The sequence below is a fragment of the Medicago sativa genome, chromosome 3 (genome assembly GCF_051527215.1).
Source record: "Medicago sativa cultivar Bolivia chromosome 3, Bolivia_mono, whole genome shotgun sequence".
Lineage (NCBI taxonomy): Eukaryota > Viridiplantae > Streptophyta > Magnoliopsida > Fabales > Fabaceae > Medicago > Medicago sativa.
The window spans coordinates 89,907,916-89,929,308 of record NC_140751.1 but is presented as its reverse complement, the minus strand read 5'-3'; the positions used below and the strand labels follow the sequence as shown (position 1 = coordinate 89,929,308).

The 21,393-nt window shown below is 32.5% G+C and overlaps 4 protein-coding genes across 6 annotated transcripts; 2 read left to right on the top strand and 2 right to left on the bottom strand.

The window, feature by feature from the left end:
* Window positions 1-472: 472 nt before the first annotated feature.
* Window positions 473-4,013, top strand: LOC146941736 (ribonuclease 3-like protein 2). The gene is made up of 3 exons (XM_085755563.1): window positions 473-1,083; window positions 1,846-2,222; window positions 3,627-4,013. The coding sequence occupies exons 1-3, from the start codon at window positions 607-609 to the stop codon at window positions 3,799-3,801; spliced, it is 1,029 nt and encodes a 342-aa protein (XP_085611689.1). The 5' UTR covers window positions 473-606; the 3' UTR covers window positions 3,802-4,013.
* Window positions 4,014-5,528: 1,515 nt separating this feature from the next.
* KIWI (ssDNA-binding transcriptional regulator) lies at window positions 5,529-7,648 on the bottom strand. 2 transcript variants are annotated; one of them, XM_085755537.1, is made up of 5 exons: window positions 7,595-7,648; window positions 7,333-7,513; window positions 7,116-7,221; window positions 5,966-5,988; window positions 5,529-5,809 (listed from the first exon to the last, which is right to left on the bottom strand). In XM_085755537.1, the coding sequence occupies exons 2-5, from the start codon at window positions 7,465-7,467 to the stop codon at window positions 5,750-5,752; spliced, it is 324 nt and encodes a 107-aa protein (XP_085611663.1). In that variant the 5' UTR covers window positions 7,468-7,513; window positions 7,595-7,648; the 3' UTR covers window positions 5,529-5,749. The 2 variants fall into 2 exon arrangements, with proteins under 2 accessions (XP_085611663.1, XP_085611662.1); XM_085755536.1 differs by having other exon boundaries at window positions 7,603-7,648.
* Window positions 7,649-10,106: 2,458 nt separating this feature from the next.
* Window positions 10,107-14,165, top strand: LOC146941734 (vacuolar protein sorting-associated protein 20 homolog 1-like). Its single transcript, XM_085755562.1, has 6 exons — window positions 10,107-10,465; window positions 11,174-11,326; window positions 11,680-11,832; window positions 12,067-12,150; window positions 13,597-13,732; window positions 13,835-14,165. The coding sequence occupies exons 1-6, from the start codon at window positions 10,364-10,366 to the stop codon at window positions 13,858-13,860; spliced, it is 654 nt and encodes a 217-aa protein (XP_085611688.1). The 5' UTR covers window positions 10,107-10,363; the 3' UTR covers window positions 13,861-14,165.
* Window positions 14,166-14,642: 477 nt separating this feature from the next.
* On the bottom strand, window positions 14,643-20,606 carry FCLY (farnesylcysteine lyase). 2 transcript variants are annotated; one of them, XM_085755561.1, is made up of 6 exons: window positions 20,044-20,575; window positions 19,474-19,647; window positions 18,375-18,734; window positions 18,068-18,243; window positions 15,635-15,833; window positions 14,643-15,493 (listed from the first exon to the last, which is right to left on the bottom strand). In XM_085755561.1, the coding sequence occupies exons 1-6, from the start codon at window positions 20,566-20,568 to the stop codon at window positions 15,479-15,481; spliced, it is 1,449 nt and encodes a 482-aa protein (XP_085611687.1). In that variant the 5' UTR covers window positions 20,569-20,575; the 3' UTR covers window positions 14,643-15,478. The 2 variants fall into 2 exon arrangements, with proteins under 2 accessions (XP_085611687.1, XP_085611686.1); XM_085755560.1 differs by having other exon boundaries at window positions 15,406-15,833; window positions 20,044-20,606.
* Between the last annotated feature and the right edge of the window lie 787 nt (window positions 20,607-21,393).

Here is a 21,393-nt window from a genome sequence, read left to right as displayed (position 1 = left end):
TTTTGACATGCAATGTCCAGAAGTGTGTGTTCAACAAACATAATTTGAAAAACAATAAATCTATTCTGGCAGACAATAAACTTATTTACAAAACAAATATATTTATTTACCACCGTATTTTCGAACTCAATAATTATAATATTGCATACAATATGATTATTTTTGACATGCAATATCGTACTCAGCAAACATTATTTAGAAAACAATAAATCTAATATAGCAGACATGACAAAATTACCCTTACAAAAAATTATTAAATTTGTTAAAAAAAAACATTTAAGTTAATATTCATATTTTTGTAATTTTCAATTATAATTTAATTTTTGAAATTTTATAAATTAAATAACACAAAAAAGTGTATATTTTTTATTTATATCTATAAAAAACATTTAAAATATAAAAAAAAAATCAATTTATATATTTAAAATAATTTTATATAAATAAATTGATGGTTTATTTTCTTATCATATCTTTCCTATATATTATTATAAGAATTATAACAACAGTACATATCCATTGAATTTGTCGTTATCACTGTCTGAGACCGTACCAAATCTAAGTCATACTGACACAGTCACAGAACTCGAACTCAGAGACAAAGAATATATGAAGATGGAAGATTCTGTTGCAGCAGTGGAGAAGATAATCGGGTACACCTTCAGAAACAAGAACCTTCTTGAAGAAGCTTTAACCCACTCTTCTTACCCTGAATCGGTTTCCTATGAACGTCTCGAGTTCATCGGCGACGCCGTAATAGGCCATGCTATCAGCAACCATCTCTTCCTCGTTTACACTGACGTTGACCAACGTCAACTCTCTCTCCTCCGTTCTGCCAATGTCAGCACCGAGAAACTCGCTCGTGCCGCTGTGAGTAATGGTCTCCACCGTTACATTCGTCTTAAAACGTATTCTCTTGGTGAACAGATTAGAGAGTTTGCTGCCGCGGTTGAGCAAGAGAAAGGTCGTGCTATGGTTTTGTATGGTGGAGCGGTTAAAGCGCCTAAGATTCTTGCTGATGTTGTTGAGGCTGTTGCTGCTGCTGTTTATGTTGATCTTGATTTTGATCTTAAGAAATTATGGGTGGTATGTATGCTTTTCTTTAAGCAATTTTCTCTGTTTTTTTTTTTTTTTTTTATGTAACGATTAGACATATATGCTCTCAAATACGGACACCTGTGGGATTAGGCGTTGCGTTACTTGTATGACACCCATCGTGTTAGAGTTCATGTTTCATAGCCTATACTCAGGTTTATATTGAAAGGAACGTTAATTATGATCCAGAAACTAAGCTACAATTAGACCTAATTAGTTCATTATAATTATAATGAATCAATGGCTACATTTTCAAATGATTATTATAGGTTGTCTAAAAACCACTCATGTGTTTTGACTCAACTATCAGTTTGTAGATCACCACATATATGTTGCTTCCTATAAACAGGATTTAGAGTTCATAATGTGGGAGTTGAATTTACCATGCCGTGTATCAATGTAACCATGTTTTTTACACAACTTTTGGTAAATCGGTTAGAATGGTATAGTAGGGGATGTTTTATGTTTGTTGCATTTGAGTTAAAAGTTAATGACCAACATTTTTAGACAACATTTGGTAAATAGGTTAGATGGTATTACTTGTTGTGTTCAATGTTTAGTACATTGAAGTAAAAAGGGTGGAAGCTGAGACATGGGCTAGCTTAATGAAAGTTGTACACAACGAGCTTGTGTATTATCCATGCTGTCTGGACTCTTAAACTATTCTTGCATATGTTGGATTTGAAATTATTTAGTTGCTTTGACCCAAAAAAATTGTCACTACATGATAAATGCTTGTAATTTTGTTGACAGATAATAAGAGGTCTTTTGGAGCCGATAGTAACACTGAATGATCTGGAACAAAAGCCGCAACCGGTGACAATGCTCTATGAGATCTGTCATAAGAATGGGAAAAAGGTTGACATAAGACATTCAAGGAATGGTGACAAAAGCACTGCCAGTGTCTATGTTGATGGAGAGTTGTTTGCTGTGGCTTCCTCTGATCAGAAGGACATTGCAAAGCTTGATGCTGCCAAGAGTGCTGTGCATAAACTAGAACATGAACTGCCTATCACTACCACGACGCCCAACAATTGTAAAGGCCTAGATGGTACCTTTGAGATTGAAGAACCCAAGCAGAAGTTATACGCACTTTGTGGGAGGAAAAAATGGCCTACTCCAGTATACAGGTAAACACTGCTAGCCTGCCATTGTAATTTGCAATGGCTTATTGAGAGAAAAACATTCATTTATAGTCCTGATTTCTGTATATAAAAAGCGCATATTCTTGTCTTCTGGTTTCCTCTGGTAGAATAATTTGGAAATATATGGCAGCTTTGAGAAACCAAAAAATGATGAGGGTGGATGAGAGTATTGTTCGTTTTTTTGTTTTTGTTGAGGATACCATTTTTGTTGAGTTATAACTTGCATTTGTTTAGTGCCTTCATACCTAGTTACAGGTCTAGACACAGAAGAAACCTGCTTGCAGCATAGAACAGAAAACTCGTCCATGACGGAGTCTTAGAAAGTTACTATAATCAAATTTGGATGATAATTGATTCCTTCCGGTGAATGATTTACATTTATTATTAAGTCTGTCTCAATTAGAAGAAAAAGCAGATTGATATTATTTCATCTAATCAAGAGGAGACAAATTCTAGATTATAGGATCTATCAATGATTCTGCATAACGTAAGTTTGGGCAATTTCTAAGTATTCAAACGGAAATAAGAAACTTAAGATGCCACTAGCTAAATACAGGAGATACAACTATAACAGATTTCATATAATAGATGCTATATTTTATTTTCCTTTTTCTACTTGTAATAGATGATCTGTGCAACCTTGTTCTCTACTCTGAGTATTTGATGTCCCATCCCCGGGCATTTCTCTCTTTAATATTCCGAGAAATTACTAAGTATGGTCAAAGATTTTGAGTTGGTTAGAAACCAATTTCGTTACGCTGCACAACTTGTATGAACATTTTGTATGTTGGAGTGGGGAGATCCGGAATAAGAAATTTCGTAAAGGGGATTGGTTGGTGTGGCATGCTTCTCTTTGGGTGGTTTGGAAAAGGTTAGTTTAGGAAATTAAAGTGTTGTAATGGCAATGGAGTTTATCTAGATTGAAGATCCATCCATGTCTTTTCTATGAATGGAGTTGGAACCCGAATGATTGTCTTTTGCGTTAGAGGAGTTTTGTTTTGTTTTTTGTTGTGTTGCTGTGCAGCTGTGGGTTTGAGGTCTGGCGCGGTTACTGCCTACTGCGTTGGCTACGGCAGTGCTGCTGTCATGACAGTAGTTTTTGGTTTGATTTTTGGGGTTACCACAAATTCGGGTCCTTTCGTCTTTGTCCCCTAATTTGGTGGTTTAATTTATGATTCAAAAAAAATATATATATATATGTTGATGTAGTAAAACTTAAGCATCAATCACTTAAGCATCAATCATAATTATTTTTGTAGTGTTAATATTTTCTAGTAGCTAATTGATCTTCATTGCTATTTTCAAGCTGTTCTTTCAGTTGATTTGCATCTGTCAAGAGTTTGACCCTCCTTGTAAACTGATTTCTTAGTTCTCTGTAATGTTTCACAGCATTGAGAGAGACGAAGGTATTCCTCAGAACAAGATATTTGTCACTTCTGTTCAGATAGCCACTCCAAATGGTACACTCAAAATGTTAGGGGAAGAAAAGTCTCGAGTGAAGGATGCACAAAACTCTGCAGCTTCCTTGATGATTCGGGCCTTACAACAAGGCCAGTTAGTGTGACAATTATTGTATTTATTTCAATTACATATGTTAGTAACTATTATTTTTAATTACATGTTAGTAATTACGAAATGTTAGATTAATATTTACTCATTCGTTCGGTTTCAAATTCAAGATCTCCAACTGCTCAGCCCTTAGCTCGGACCAAACCGTATGCATATTTAATACTTATTTAAATTTTAATTAGTATAAAATATTGCATTAATCTATCATTTGTTGGTGTTTAATTTTTTAATCCTTCTTTTTAGTTTAATTTAATCGATATTTTTACTATTTCACATGTTTTAAACAAAATCAATCTTTGTCGTTTTATAATATTAAATTTTTAATATATTATTGTATGTTATATTTTTCATCTAATCTATTATTTCACCACGTTTTTATAATATTAGTATTTATAAAATAAATTTGCAATTAGTAATTTGGATATCCAAAAGTCGGATTTGAATCCTCTAAAGCGAGTGAAGTGTAAAGTGAAAAAATAAAGGATTGTTATTTTAACAAACTCATAATTTGTTAATTAATAGATGATATTATTCATTTTATACTCTAACCTACCAAAATTGACATTGAGGAAAATCAAACTTAAGATCTTGAAGATCTTGAATATGTGAAAACATGAAATTTATTTGTTTTAATGTTATATGATAATGATATGATGTCTTTCGTCCGTGAAGTAACACTAATTTTTGTATGGATCACTTATAAACAATATTGAATTATGACGTGCCTTGATCATATTCCATAAAGGGTTTAATATGTGATTCGTCCCTGCAAATAGGGGTCGCTTCAAATTTCGTCCCTCCAATCACTAATCCTTTTTTTTTTGCCCCTGCAAAGTTTAATCAGTTAAAAATTCGTCCTTTGACCCAATTTAATCACTGCCACGTCAGCAAATGACCAAAAGGGCACGCGAAAGGACGAAAATACCCCTGGCTTATTTTTTTTTGTTTTTTCCTTCAAAAAACTTTTTTTTCCAGATTTTTCCCCATTTTTTTTTTACGATTTTTTCTCGGAAAAATTTCAGTTTTTTCAGTTTTAATTTTAAAATTTTTTTCCAAAATTTTTTATGATTTTTTCAGATTTTTTTAAATTTAAAAAAAGAATTTTCAAAATTTTGAAATTTTTTTTTAAGAAAAAAAAATAAGCCAGTGGTATTTTCCGTCCTTTCGCGTGCCATTTTGGTGATTTGCTGACGTGGCAGTGATTAAACTGGGTCAAAGGACGAATTTTTAACTGATTAAACTTTGAGGAGAAAAAAAAAAAGATTAGCGATTGCAGGGACGAATCACATATTAAACCCTTCCATAAATAAGTGAACATTAGTTTAATTGTCCTATTTGCTATGAATAAATATTATCTGCAACTTGGTGTATGAAATAGCAAGTGCTATTTGATTATTTTTGTGGTTTGTTCATAAAATCAAGATAGCTCTCGTCTTATGTATAAAATAATACTGTATTGTGTTATTGAAGTTAAAAAACAAAATCATATTTACTTTTTTTACAAAAATATTTATTACAAAATAGTTTTAAAACTAGACAATTTTCAAAAACTATGGAGTTAAAACAGAATCAAACAAGCTCGAAGAGAACATTTTCAATTTCAGTCTGTAGTTCAGGAAATATTCATTGTTATCTATTGCCAATATGTATAGGAAAAAAAAATCATTAAAAATGCAAATTAAAATGAAAAGATTAAAAAACAAAAATATCTCAACACACACCTAAGCCCAAAATTCAAAACTTTCAAGTTAGCATTAGCAAATAACGGAACTATACGCTAACCAATCAACACTTTCTTTACATGCACTAATAACCACATGCTCAAATCTCAAATCTTTGAGCCTATGTTTGGATCCATGTCAGGTGCTTCTAATGATTAACAAAAAACTAAAGAAACCCACAGATAGTGTTTGGACTAGTAATTCCATTTAGTTCACAAATTCCTAAGATTTCTCCTTGACTGCATTGTCAATTTCTTCAACGTGATCACGAAGCACAGTCCACTGCACACACAAGAGAAAGAGACAGACAATTAATCAATGAATAATTGGTCCAAATCTTATATTCTAGACCTGTTGACCGACCAACAAATCTGAAACATGAATAGAAAAGGAACTTGTAAGTTGTAAGTATACAACATCAATAGTTTCAAGAAGTACCTGTTCCATGTTCAGTGAGATACCTGAAAACAAGTAAACAAATGTCATTGCAAATTCTTTACATAAATTCAACAGCCACCACCAAGCAAGATAACTTATGTTTTCAACAATAAGACAGCAATCCAGGTTTGGTAGGAAAGGGAAAGGGAAAGGGAAGCAAGCACACATAAATTTCCAAAACAAATGTAGTTCACGAAGCCAACATACTCCAAGCTTCTCTTAAAAACCTTTGCCATCACTAGGATTTTGAATTTCATCAACATGATGCAACAAATGTTGTATTAACCAAAATTTCCATAAAATTGAATTGGAGACAATTTTCAAAATTGATAAACAAAATCAGGTCCAATGTCCATTCACTTGATTAAACCAACAACTGCAGTATTTTCAACTTCCTAAAACTACTTCCAAACTTTCCCAACTTAAATGTTTGCAAATAAATGCTTACAAAAAACATGCATGCTTACAATCAGCAGAAGTCCTATATTTTTCTCACAAACTGCTAGAATTTAAACGATTTAAGCCTAATAAAATCTCATTATGAAACACAATTAACATAACGAGTTGGCCACCACTTTCAATCAAAAGAATCAAAGAATATTGCTGATAATTAAGTTCACAGGTTATTTATCCAATACAACTTAACACGATTGCAAAATCACCAATTGAATTCACTGGCAACACAGATCAGATCAGCACACACAGTACAAATGGATAGAGCCCTGAGAAAATCATGCACCACTACTACCTATGTTGTCGATCTCAGATAGTGGCAAGTAGCACCAACCCCAAAAAATGGTATAGCAAATGGCAGAAATGCCACTACTCTCGAAGGTCACGCTACACCGCTATAGCACGTGATTGACAGCATAGACTACTACTGTACTACAACATGTTAGAGTATGTTGAAGGAGTAAATAGTTTCTAATCACAAAATATAAACAGAAGTTATCATCAAGTTGAAAATCCTATGATCCTATTCAACATTTCAAGAATCTATTCAGATAACAAATTAGGCAATCATGATATAAAATACCATTCTATTTCAAAACCTAATCAATAAGCAAATAACCCATTAAAAGATTTCATAAACAACGAAGGCGAACCATCTTCACAGATTCATGACAAAATGAGGAAATGAATCCGATACCTTTTTTGCCAGGCAACTGCTTGCCATCTTTGGTATAAAATTCGCGAATGTCGACCCAAAGCTGTTTATTCCAGGTCCTGACGGAAACCCTCCTGTTCTTCCCAATCTGTGTGAAACGAAATCAATCAATAATAAAAATAGTAAAAATTACAAAACCCTAGATTTCAAGAACAAAAAAAACCCTAGTAATGGAGTTGGGGGTTTTTAAGGAACCTACCTCAAAGACGATGTCACCAGAGTCATCTTCGGTGTCTTTCTTGACGGTTTTTTTGGGAGGCGCGTGAGATTCAGTGTCGTCGTCGGAAGCGTGGTCGAGTTCTTCCCTCTTCTTCCCCTTTCCAGTTCCAGACATTTTCTCGAAAACTGTGAGCGTTGATTTCACTCGCGGTGTGAGGTAACTGTAACGTGATTTGAGAGATGTTAGTGGAATTGAATACACGGAAGCAGAAATTGGAAGAGCGAAAGCGAAAAATCAAAACCTAGAAACCTTTTTGGCGCCCAAACGGTTGTGCAATGGAAGAGCCAGTGAGTGTGAGTCGGGGCATGTTCAACTCTCTTTTTAAAGAGAGAAAACAACCTTATGTTCCTTTAAAAAAAAAAAAAAAAAGGAGGTTAATGGTGTTTTACACCCTCTAATATATGTCATTTTCGGTTTTAGACCCTGTAAAATATTTTTTTATTTACTCTCCTGTAAAATATTTTTGTTTTGATTTACCCTCCTAATAGGTCATTCAAAAACCAAAATTTTTGAAGAAAAAAAATAAAGGGTTAATATATGTTTACCCCCTGTAATGTTAGCGATTTCCGGTTTACCCCCTGTAAAAAAAATTGTTTAAATTCCAACCCTGTAATTTGAAGATTTTTGGTTTTGCACCTTCATGAATTTTGACTGTACAAAATCAATGATATGGCAGGGGTAACCTGAAATATCGATGATATGGTAGGGGGTAAACCGAAATTTTCTCAAATTACAAGGGGCGAAAGTACCTTAAATTTTGTAATTTGATGTCATGAAGGTCCAAAATAAAAAAATCTTCAAATTACAGGGCTGGAATCTAAACAATTTTTTTTACAGGGGGTAAACCGGAAATCGCTAATATTACAGGGGGTAAACATATATTAACCCAAAAATAAAAAATTGGTTTTTGAATGACTGTTAGGGGGTAAATCAAAACAAAAATATTTTAAAGGGGGTAAATAAAAAAAAAAATTTTACGGGGTGTAAAACCGGAAATGACCTATATTATAAGGGGTAAAGCACTACTAACCCAAAAAAAAAAAAAACCTTATGTTAAAAAAATAAATGAAAAATCTTTATACATAGTTGTTTATTTATAGAGTAATCCACTAAATTGGTTCATGTTTATGTAAATCACTCTTTTGTATGGTGGTCGTGGATTGAACCTCAAACCTTATATATATTATGCATTGTCCATACCAACTGAGATAAAATTACGAGAACTTTGTAAATCACTCTTAATTTATCCTCGCTTAGTTTAGTTGGTATGGACAATGCATAATATATGCAAGGTCCGGGTTATCTTTAACAAGTACATATGCACATTTTTAACTAAATACTATGTTATATTTATTAACATTTGCATTACAAATTATGTCTCTACACTCTAGCAAAGTCAGATAAGCGTCTCACCTTCTAAGGTTAGGTCATTTGTTCATTTTTAGCTTTGACTCGTATTTTTTGTATTTTTTAAACAAAAAATGCAATGAAAACATTGTAAAATGTAAAATGCAAATATCGAACCATGGTTAATTAAGGGAGCAACATAAAAACAAACAAACCACCTAACCACAACTTTAATTGTAATTATTTTTGTCACAATATATATTTATATGTTAAAAATATTGCCCCTTCGCATAAAAAAATTCGTGGCTCCGCCACTGTTGGGGATGAATCATAATTACTTATTACTTGTAAAATAACAAATATAATTGGTTGTGATTTTTTTTTATATATAATTGATGGTGTAAAACTTTTTTATTTATAGGGATATTACACCGAAATTCGAGCCTCGGATACTCAAAATAGGTGAACTCTAGCTACTTAGCTACTTAAAAAAAAAAAAAATGTTCAATGTGTGTTTGGAATATAAAAAAACAATTAGAGTAAATAAAAGTTTTTTTGTTTTTTATTCTACCAAAAAAAATGTTTTGAGGAATCGTATAATGAGTTGATTGATTATACAATTTTGGGTTTTTTAGAGCAATTCTTCCATAGCAACAAATACAAATAAATAGTGTTTGGTCACACACATATAAAAATGTCATTTCTTAAAATACTAAATAATTTCATTATCAATTTTTTTTTCATTATTTAAAAAAGGGAAATGTTAACTTGTGCCCTTGATGTATAAGTTAAGAAGGCAAATGCAAAAAGTTTTTCTTGGAAGTTGTGTATTCAAGTCTTAAAAGTTGTAAAAGTTATACTTTCAATATAAAATTTATTTTTAATTTCCTTTCTAAGCTTCTTAACTTGTGCCCTAAGGGCACATATTAACATGACCCCTAAAAAAATCTTGTACTCCCTCCGTTTCAAAATGAGTGTCGCTTTAGCCAAAAAAATTTGTTTCAAAATGAATGTCACTTTCAGTTTCCAATGCAATAATAACTTTTTCTTTTCAATTGTACCCTCCAATTAATACTCAGCACACTACTTCCAAAGTATTACTTTTAAAACTAACCAATAGTTAATAAGGATAATTTGGTAAAATAACCATTCTCTTTCTTTTAATCATTACATTTCTTAATATGTGTGTAAACACCTAAAACGACACTCATTTTGAAACGGAGGGAGTAATATGTATGTCCCCAAACCACAAACACTATGCATCTGTGTTTGCGACTATGATAGAATTTCTCCTTTTTTGGAAGAAGGTAGATGTGGGTTTGGGAGATTAAAAACTAAAAAAAAAAACAAAAAAAAAAAAAGGATGAGGGTATTTGTGTAAAGTGACAGGAAACAACTCTCTGGTCATTCCAGCGAAGAAACCAAAAAGCAGTGGGGTTCATAGGTTTTCTTTCTCTTCTGTGTTTCTCTGCTACAGTAATCAATAGAAACATCCCTTATTTGTCCCTCACATATTTCTCTCTTTCTTAAATCATCTGTTTCAAACAGAACCGAAACTGCTGTTGGAAACGACCAAAACCTCAACAGAAAAAACTAAAAAACCCAATTTCAATTCTCATCTTTTGAATTTGATCATCCTCATCGAATTTACAAATCGAAATCGATGGGGAATATATTCGTGAAGAAACCTAAGGTAACGGACGTAGATCGTGCAATTCTAGCACTCAAGACCCAGAGACGCAAACTTGCTCAGTATCAACAAAAGGTTACCTTTTTCAATACCCTCAATTTCATATCTGTTATTCCATTCTCATTGTGCACGTCAAATTTTCTGATAATTACTTATTAGGGCTAAAAGAGAATGAACAATTGAACTAAAGTTTGGATCAAAAAGTAATCTAACTCATGTATAGTTAGTTTAGATTTAGTTAAGTTAGTTATTGTTCACTACTTCTCATTTTCATATGGACTTATATGTATAAATAGGACCACTGTATTGATTACTGTTGTTCAATACTTCAATTGATAAAGTCGTCAATAATGTTTGTTCATCAGTTTTACATACTTTTCAAGTTATATCAAGAACTGTAATAAATATCGGCTGTAGCCTGTAGCATAGAGGAAATTTAGCAAACCTATATTGTTCTACGATATGCCATTTATTTAGTAACAAAATGTTGTCAAACCAGCCGCTGCTGCACCTCTATAGCACTGTAGCATAGAGGAATTTGAATAAAAACTCTTTTTTGTGTGATCCGAGATTAACAACACTGAGTTAAAATTAGACCGTCTTTGATTGTATCTGGTGTATGGAAAATGAATTAGCTGGACGTTGGTGATGATTGCACTTTTTTGGTTATTAACTGGGATAATATAGCGTTTTAGATTTTGGATAAAACATAAGCGCTGAAGTATCAAAGATGATACATTGCCTTACTTGAGTTTTTTCCTTTCTGTGTTCTTTATTTTCCAGCTTGATGCTGTTATTGAAGCAGAAAAGCAAGCTGCACGAGACTTGATTCGTGAAAAGAAGAAAGATAGGGCCTTGTTGGCGTTAAAGAAGAAAAAGACACAAGAAGAATTATTGAAGCAAGTTGACACCTGGCTTATAAATGTTGAGCAACAAGTAATATTTTTATTATTGATTTTATTATTCTGTCATTTATTTATAAAAGTCTACTTATTTGTTTTGGTTTGGACCAATAATAATGACTCACTCTCTACCTGTTAGTATCTTTCTATGGCTTTACATTTGTTCTCATCTGTTGAGCCATTGAGTACTTTCCCTTTCCGATAATCTCTACCTGTTAGCATCTTTCTATGGCTTTACAAACGTCCTTGTCTATTGAGCCATTGAGTATTTTCCCTTTCCGATATCCTGTTCAGAAGAGATAATTGAGTGACAACACTGCCCTCTTTTAACATGAATATAAATTTCTACGCCTAAAAGAGATACTTACATTTATTTTGTTGGTTCAGTTAGCAGATATTGAACTGACAAGCAAGCAGAAGGCTGTCTTTGAAAGTTTAAAGGCTGGTAGTAAAGCAATTGAAGCCATACAAAGTGAGATAAACATTGAAGATGTTCAGAAACTTATGGATGACACCGCTGAAGCAAAAGCTTATCAAGATGTGAGCTTGATTTCACTCTTATCCTTACTCTTGCTGCTTCTGAAAACTGATTTCCACATCTAGATTCATTGAACTTGAGTGTACCTTTTTGGGGGACGGGGTTAGGCATTGAAGTTGTACTGGCTTGATTGAGATTTTTGTTCTGTTGGGCTGTTAATATATTTGGCTGCTACTTTTTCTTTGTCAATTCTCATCTACTTGCTGATGGTTTACATGATTTTGCTTAATTTGAAGGAAATTAATGTAATACTTGGGGAGCAATTATCAGCAGAAGATGAAGAGGAGATTTTGGCAGAGTTTGAGAACTTGGAAACCCAGGTACATGGATTTTTCAGTTTTTGTGATTTTGTCCTGACTTATAAATCCATTCATATTTGTTCCAGCTGTACTACTGGCTTTAATCATAGTATATGGAAAGGACACATTACATATATATATATATAGAGGACATATCTAGTGAGAATGACATGTTTATATGAGAATGATGAGAATGTTTTTTAACCTTTAGATTAAAATAGATGGCTGAGATTATAAGCTCATATGTTATACACGCGCATCCTTTTTCACTCCCAATAAAATTTTCACGCCTTCTTCTCCAACCTCCAATTCCACTCCCCCATTTTCAACCACCACCACCAATGTTAATGACAAGATCTTTATTTTCATTGTTATGATTATTGATACAAAATAAATCTTTTTGATTATTGAATATCAAAATAAATCTTTTTCACGTAACATTAAAACAAGATGAAGGGGAGTTCCGATTGAAAATTGTAAAAATAGTGCAACTAGGATTTTTCACGTAACTATGTGTTTCCGATTGAAAAATTTCAAAATAAATCTCTTTTAAAATCAATTCAACACTAACGGAGTTCCGATTGAAATCACAAATTTGAAATTCATTCGAAACAGGAATACACTTAATTGAAGTTGATTAAAAAACAAACAAAAACCCCAATTCACATCTCAAACATAAAAAGACGTTGTTTAGGTTGATGAAAGAGATGTTTCTATAGATCTGCTTGTAGAAAGAAATTACAGTGAAGATTTGATAAATGAAAAAGCTGCAGAAAATCTGAATGGGTATGGTGGATAGACTAAGTGAGGCACATGGGTTGTTTAAATAAGAATTTTTAATCACAGCCGTTTATTTTTGATCTGATGGTTGATAATTATTCTCATGATTCTCATATAACATACTCATTCTCATAGTATACATCCTCTATATATATATATATATATATATATATATATATATATATATATATATATATATATATATATATATATATATATATATATATATATATCTCTCTCTATATATATATATATAGAGAGAGAGAGAGAGAGAGAGAGTGAGAGAGAGAGAGAGAGAGACACCTTGTTGCTAGAGGAATGACACATTATATCAGCCGAGACTAATTAATGGAGGTTCTTTATTTGTGGGTTTAATTTGTTTTGATTTTGTTATTCACCGAACCCAAGTTACTTGTGGTATGAGTATGACATCTAGCATAAAAAATGGTGTACTGCAGTTAGCTGCATAATGTGACTGCCTGGTAGTTATGCTGCCAATCGAAACATTGAATTCAATTGTTTGGCCCATCTCTTCTCTAAGCAATGTTTTGAGCTAGTGATTGACTATAGAGGTTATAAATTCAAAATTAGGAATATGATATAAAGGAGACATGTATATGCAATACATCCTTCCCCCATAAATTCTTATTGCATGGCAATTGACTGAATTCATAATATTTCCAACAGTTTGCAGTCGAAGATCTTCCTGAAGCTCCTAGCACAGTTCCTGACAAGGTTGACGAAAAGTTGGACCTTCTTGATGTTCCAACCAAGGCACCAGTTACCACTACGAGTGATGCTGAAGTATCTATAAAAAGAAAAGGTATTGCCTCATCCCTCTGAACCCACCCCCGTCCCTCTCTCCCAAAGAAAATAAAATAAAAAAGTATAGAAGTTGACTAACTGATGGCTGATGTTGCAACAGTTATGGAGGAACCATTGGCAGCTTGAAGAACATTGTGACTGAAACACAGTTAACTGCTTTGCAAACCAAAGTGTAGCATCTGGTCTTCTTGTCTGCTTGTACCACTATCAATTCTGTTGCCTCATGCAGTTACTGGAGTTTTGAATGGTTTTAGCATTTGCAATGACATTTAATTTGTACAGATGTGCATATATGAAACACTTTCCATTTCTATTTGATAAGGTTTCTTCGCAAAAAATTAAAAAACAATAGATGACCAAAGGAGTGAAACAATTTTACTGAACTGTTTTTGGAGTATTATTCATTGTTATAAATGTATAATGAGGTATAATGACTTGAGAATGGAAATGATGCACACACTATTTATTTGAGGTCAAAACTAGAGGGGGAAAATTAATGTTAAATTAAAAAAAAGGGTCATGCTAACTTGTACTTTAGGGCAAATGTTAAGGAATCCTAAAGTCGGTATAACTTGTGTCATAAGGGAAAATGTTGAGGAATCTTAAAGTAGATATTGTCAATTGAAAAGAACAATTTTTAAACTTTTAAGAAATTGAATATACGATTTTTAAGACAATCTTTCTACTTTAAGTTTCTTAACTTGTATTTTTAGTACACAAGTTAACATTTTCTTATAAAAAACTTAACATTTATTTTTAAGACACGTTAGCATTTCCCTATAAAGAATGACTTTTTCATTTTTCAAGCGACACTCAATATGATAGTGAGGGTAAGCATAAATATATCATTGAATTGTATAATGAGAAAATTCATCATATATTTTGTTTTTACAGGCGCTTAACCACTCTTTCAAATTCTTTATGGTAGACATTATTTTAATGTTTTTTAAGATAAAAAAAATAATAATGCATTAAAGACATTGTCCCAAGCACAAGTGGTGCCAAAATTAAGCACCAGAAATTACATGGTATAAGTGGTCTATTTTTAGTACAAAACGCCCATGACAAAAACTTCCGTGGCCCGTGGGTGCACTACTGTTACAACACACATGAGAAAACAAGAACAAAACGGGATCAATATATCACATCTCCCAGGCCTTAAAGACTAGCAAGTAAATTATAAAATCAACAAACACCCTCCCGAACAGCCTGGTTGATAAGGCTGTGCGTTTAGCAACGCCTTGGCATTAATCTGCATGAGGTTGTGTCAAGGATTCATAGCTTGGCTGTGTATTTGTTTAGCTATTCACGAAGCTCCAAACATTCGTTGGTAGGAAGAAAAAACATTTTCCTTTCACAAAACTTGTCTGGGAATGCGCAATTGAGTTGTGTAAAACCTAAACAAATATGTGGTAATATGGTTTTTTGTATTAAGTTCACAAAATAGAACACCACGAATAATTTTATTGCATACAGTCTAGTAAAATACTGCACCAGTCGTATGTTACATAGTTATATGTCGGCCTGTTAATCGAAGTGATCTATGAAGCGTCACAAATACAACTAAATCCTCGCCTGAAATTGCAACCACTAGAAGTTTCAATCTCAACAATGAAACACTCTATTCACTATTCATTAAGAACATAATAATACAAAGGGAGGGACTGGGGAGAGTAAGAATTTATTGTGTCGTATTTGCAGTATTGTCCTGTGTTTTGCACATTGATGTATCTCCACCAGTTGGCTAGGGATTAACCTCCTGTTGACCAGTAATTGCTTGATTTACTTTCCCGTATTTCCAAATGCATATAAACAAAATCTTACAACTACTGTATCACAATTCTAAATGAGCATCTTTTTCTTGAGAACAAGCCTTTAAATTAGATGAACGCACACTTACTTTGCCAAAATATCTTGAGAGTATGAGTCGGGCAATATTCTCAGCTGACACGGCACTTGTCTCCATGGTGCTAGCCGCATTTTCGAATGCATTAACATAGTACAGATGTCGACCATCCAATATAAACGGTGCAAATATTTCTGGGGCGTGATACTGAGGGTAGGCAGCCCAGTCTATCCGAATTGTCTCCTTCCTCACACTGTCAGAGAAGCAGTCAACAAAAGTTACAATTAGAAATTGGTGAAAGTTCTCATGTACTCATCTTTGCGAGAAGGAGAAAGTTGAGACAACTTATAGTTCAAATACAAAGCTATACAATTAAATACCAACATTAGGTTCCAATCTTGATGCATCCCATTTGCACTTTGGGGCTAAATGATTGACCAAAGTCCATATTGTAATTAGGGTTAATAGGGCTTTACCCCCCCTGCCATTTGGGCGACTTTTGGTTTACCCCCCTATGGAAAAAAAAACTTGAAGATTCCCCCGTAAAATAAAGATTCCTTGGTTTACCCCCCCAAAGCCAACAGTCAGCATATGACTGGACAAATTTGATGACGTGGCGTGCTGACATGGTATTTTATTTATTTTTTGATTTTTTTAATTTCCATGTGGCATAATTAAAAAAAATTAAAAAAAAGAAAAAAATTAAAAAAAAATCTTTTTTTATAAACCCAAAAAATCTTTTTAATTTGAAAAAATCTAAACTTTTTTTAATTTCATTTTTTTCTAATTTTTTATTTTGATAATTAAATTTCAGAACTTTTAAATATCTTCTCAAATTAAAAAAAATCTGATTTTTTTCTAATTTTTTAAATTTTAAAAAAAACTGAATGTTTTAAAAATCTAAATGTCATAAAAAAATTAAAATAAAATAAAATGAAATTAAAAAAACAAATTCTTATAAAAATTATGGAATAAAAATTTCGAATTTTTTCTATATTTAATTTCTCTGAAAAAAAATGAAATTAAGATTTTGACAATTAAAATAAAAATAGAATTTTCAGATTATATAATTTTCCATAAAAATATAGTTTTTCAGATTATATAATTTTAAAAATTATGTTAAAAAAGATGAAATACCTAAAATACCCTCGATAGATTAAAAAAAATCCCATTTCTTTTTCTCTCTTCTTCTCCAACGTGAATCCCATTTCCAGATTCTTAATTTTTAATTTTTTTTATTACATCTCACTTATAAAATAACTTAATAAATTAAAAAATAACTTAAAAAAATCAAGATTATTAAAAAAAACTTTAAAATTAATTTTTTTTTTCCTCTTCTTTCTCCAGCGCCTTCTCTTCTTCTTCTCTCCTCCTTCATCAACACAACATCAACAACACACAACAATCCACAACAACAACACATCAATCTCATCATCTTTTCCATAAACTACACAACATCATAAAAACAAAATTTGAACAACAACAACACATCAATCTCATCATCTTTTCCATAAACTACACAACATCATAGAAACTCAATCCGGGCAAGAAAAAATTGAACAACCCTTTTTTCATTTTTTTGAAAAGAAGAAGAAGAAGGAAACAAAATGCGCCCCTGTTCAAAGAAGAAGAATAGGAATCAAAATCATGTCCAATTCGAATTTTACAAGAGAAATTTGGGGATTTTAGGGATTTGCAAAATTGGGGTTTTTGAATAAATCTTTTCCATCTGATTTTGTTTTCCTGGTTTGAAATTGGGTTGAAGAAGATATGATTGATTTGATTTTGTTGTTCTTCTTGTTTTTGTTGTTGTTGAAGGAGTGAAAAAGAAGAAGAAAAGGATGAAGAGAAGGGAAGAAGAAAAGGATACGGTGGAGAGAAGAGAGAAAGATGATTTTTTTGTTTTTAAGTTTTTTTTTTTAATTGTAAATAAAAAATAAAAAGGACATATAAATGATAAATATAATTTTTTTTTCTTGTCAAAAAAAAAATATTTTTTTAAAATAAAAAGATTTTTTGGGTTTATAAAAAAAAAATTAATTTTGCCACGTGGAAATTAAAAAAAAAATAAAAAAGTAAATAAAATACCATGTCAGCACGCCACGTCATCAAATTTATCCAGTCAGATGCTGACTGTTGGCTATAGGGGGGTAAACCAAAGAATCTTTATTTTACAGGGGGGAATTTCAAGTTTTTTTTCCACAGGGGGGTAAACCAAAAAGCCCCCAAATGGCGGGGGGATAAAACCCTATTAACCCTTGTAATTATTAGGTAGGTTTGATGTGTGAGCACGTGGCTATCTCAAATTATGAACTATAACTCTTCTCAAAATAGAAGTCAGTAGGTTTGTGCAATAGATTTGGTTACGCAGATCAGCAGTATAGTTTAAGTTTCAAGGCGAATGGGAAATTATTTAATTAACAGCTGATAATATTACCTGTTTCAAGGCGAATGGGAAATTATTTAATTAACAGCTGATAATATTACCTGAAAATGCTATTAAGTAATGTGTCTGCCATTGGTTTACGAGAGAATATTTTATAAGTGGATTCTTCTTCGTTGTGCTTCTTAAGAACTGAAATGCTTGTAAATGGAAGTTCAGGGTCCTCCAATGTGGCCACAAGATCTGGAATTTTTGCTGTAGCCTTCAGACCAAAATATACCTAAGGCACAACAAAGGAAATCCATTAGCAGTAGCACTGACTAAAATAAAAGAAGAATGTATATCAGACGGACAAGGACAGAATCTGTACTACATAATAGTAGGCTATGACTATCAGATGTTAATACTCACAGGGTTTAGAAGGCCCCTGACAAAAGTTGCATGCGTGTGCTGTAATTTTCTCTCAGGGATTGAAATTGGAGGAATAAATTGAATATTTATCTCATCCAATGGTGTGGCAACCACAGCAACTTCACAGATGTAATTGTTTCCTTTTGTTGAGTTGATTTCATAATGATCTCCAAGGTCAGCAACAGATTTTATTCCTTCATTCAGATGTAATGCAACATCCGACCGATCAATCAGCCCAACAGCCATTTGCCGGTTGCCCCCCTCAATGGACCACAATCCTCCACCTGATCCTGCCAGCGAAACTGCACCTCCCAACCCACTCATGTAGACACTCTGACCATAGTTAATACGTGTAATGACCTGCATAAATGAAAAGAACAAAATTCCATATTATAGTAAGCTTTTTTTAAATCTAAGATACTGCTCTTTTCTATAGGTGTGGGATCTTTTGTTCTAATTTCTAAAGTAACAATACTTTCACATGCCCAATTTGGATTAGCTCCTTACTGATCAGAGCTTCTGAATTAAAATAAGTGTATGGTTCTTCATTTAAGGAAAAATCTTTATAAATTTATAGATGGTTGTACAGAAGTGAAATGAGAGGGCTTCTAAAAAATTAAGATACATAAGCTAATTTCAACTTATAGGATACATGGTTGCTGCAAAATTCTTTCAGTATTTCCTTTTGCATGATCATTTATCAAGAAAAAAGTTTATCCAAACAAGCTCTCAGTTAAAATAAACAAGACCAAACCACATTTCAGCACTCCAAATTGTAAGGAAAAAGCAATTTAGTCCCTCCATCAAACTAAAAATATTGACTTGAATAGTCTCTTAATACATCGAAACAGAAACAAGCATAGAACCTTCTAAAATTGTTGTGCTAAATTTGGAAAAAAGATTAAATTGACTGGCATTTTTCTATTTAAGGGACTAAATTGCTATTTCATAAATATGAAGGACTAAATTGATCAACTCTTACAATTCCACTGAATCAAATGCTGATTCGCCCAATAAACAAACAAGGTAAGTTAGGTAACACAAATTCTGAATTGGTGATTTATATTCTATAGTTGTCAAGGATAATAAGAATTCTAACCGTGACAAGTTCATTGATCAACAGGGGAGACAACCCAGCATCAACCAATTCGTCTTGTAAAGTCCTCGTAGTAAGATTAAACAGTCCAGCCCATTTCAACATCTCATCTACAGTCTCAAAAATAGGTCTTGAACCAGTGTCCTCGTAGTACTTCGAGAAGCTACCCACAGCATTCTAAATTACAACTTCATTAGAAAAACAACACACATTTGATTTTATATACAAATAAGTCCCTTTTAGATTGACTTATTTAAGCGTGACTATTTGGAAGAGCTTGAGAAAACAACTTATGGCATGTCCATTAGTTATTTTCAGCTTATTTTCATAAGCTCTCTAGGATAGCGCTTATAAAACAAATTATAACTTATATAAAAATAGCTTGTACATGAGCACTTGTATAATAAGAGTTTGTGCTACGAAAGGCTTAATCAAGTTGCTTATTAAAAAGAGCCAAAGTTTGTATATAAGCAGTTGTGCTATAAGTATAAGCCTATAAGCGCTTAATCAAACTGCTTGTCCAAACAAGCCTAAATGATAATCAACTTAAACAAATAGAATAAAAATAGGTACCTGAACAAAGTTCTGCATCTTAAAAAGCGAGAAGCCATAGCGAATGAACATGAGTCCAGAATTGACAAGCGAAACGAGATTTTCAACAAAAGGAAGTTTAAGAAGCTTATCGATAAGGGGAAGATTGGAACTAATTTCAATCGTTTTGAAAACGAACTTGTTTCCATCCCAAATGGCAAGAGAGAATCCCGAACTAGGCTCTTTCGCCTTAAGATTGAGAAGCTTTGTATAATTGACAGCGTGAAGATTCTTGGGATGAAGAATGGAAGCTCCAGCTTCGAATGTTTCTCCTGCGACATTGACGGTGGCTATGCGGCCACCGACGATGGTGTTGCGTTCAAATACTCGGATTTTGGTGGTTGGAGTGAGGTCGGGAGAGTATTTGCGGATGAAATGGGCGACGGAGGAGCCGCCGATGCCGGCTCCGATGATGCAGACGGTGGATGAGGGTGGTGCATCGGAGTGTGGTTGAGCTTGGGAGAGGTTAAGGAAGGTCAACAGCAGAGGGAGTAGTAGCATGTGCATTTTGGTCATTTATTTTAGACAAATTATTTTACAACTTTGGTTAATTACATTCACCTAGCTTCGTTGATATTTGTCTCTCTCTTTTCTTTTTTTTTTTTTATATATACATTTGTCGTATTCATGCTAACATATGTCTCCCAAAGACAAATGCTAAAAAATTTAAAATATAAATAATTGTGCATTCAACTTTTTAACTTAATGTTTACTCAAAAAAAAATTAATGTTTTTTTGTTTTCTATAAAAAACTTCTAATTTTAGATTCCTTAACAAGGTATTCAAAACTTTTAATTTAATTTTTTTGACAAAAAAACTCTTAATTTAATTGTCGTTTTGATAGTTTAATTTATCATTTATACTATTTTTTAAATATTTATATTTACTCTTTTCAAAGGTATCTATTTAAAAATTCTAGTTTTTTAAATAATTTTTTTTTGTCATCCCTAAATTAACTTCCCTCAAACAAAATTTGTTACACTGTAATAATAATAATGGTTTCGTGAAAAATTGAAATTTTATAAATAAGATGAGTATCATTGTTAATTTGAGTATAATATTTTAAAACAACACTTAAAAATAAACGAAAAAGTACTTAAGTAGTTTCCATCGTTATGAGAAATCTTATAAGTGAACTAGCTAAGAGGATAGAAATTTTATATAAACTTGGATTGTGTAGCCAACATTATGTTGGTTTTAGTAGAAGTGGACTCGGTTCTCTTAAACAAAATCTTGAACTTGAGTCTTGTAAATGAAAACCCTTGGTTGAGAGGGAAGATCTCACTGAAAATGGACTAGCTAGGTTTTGAAGTACAGATTAGTCATTGACAA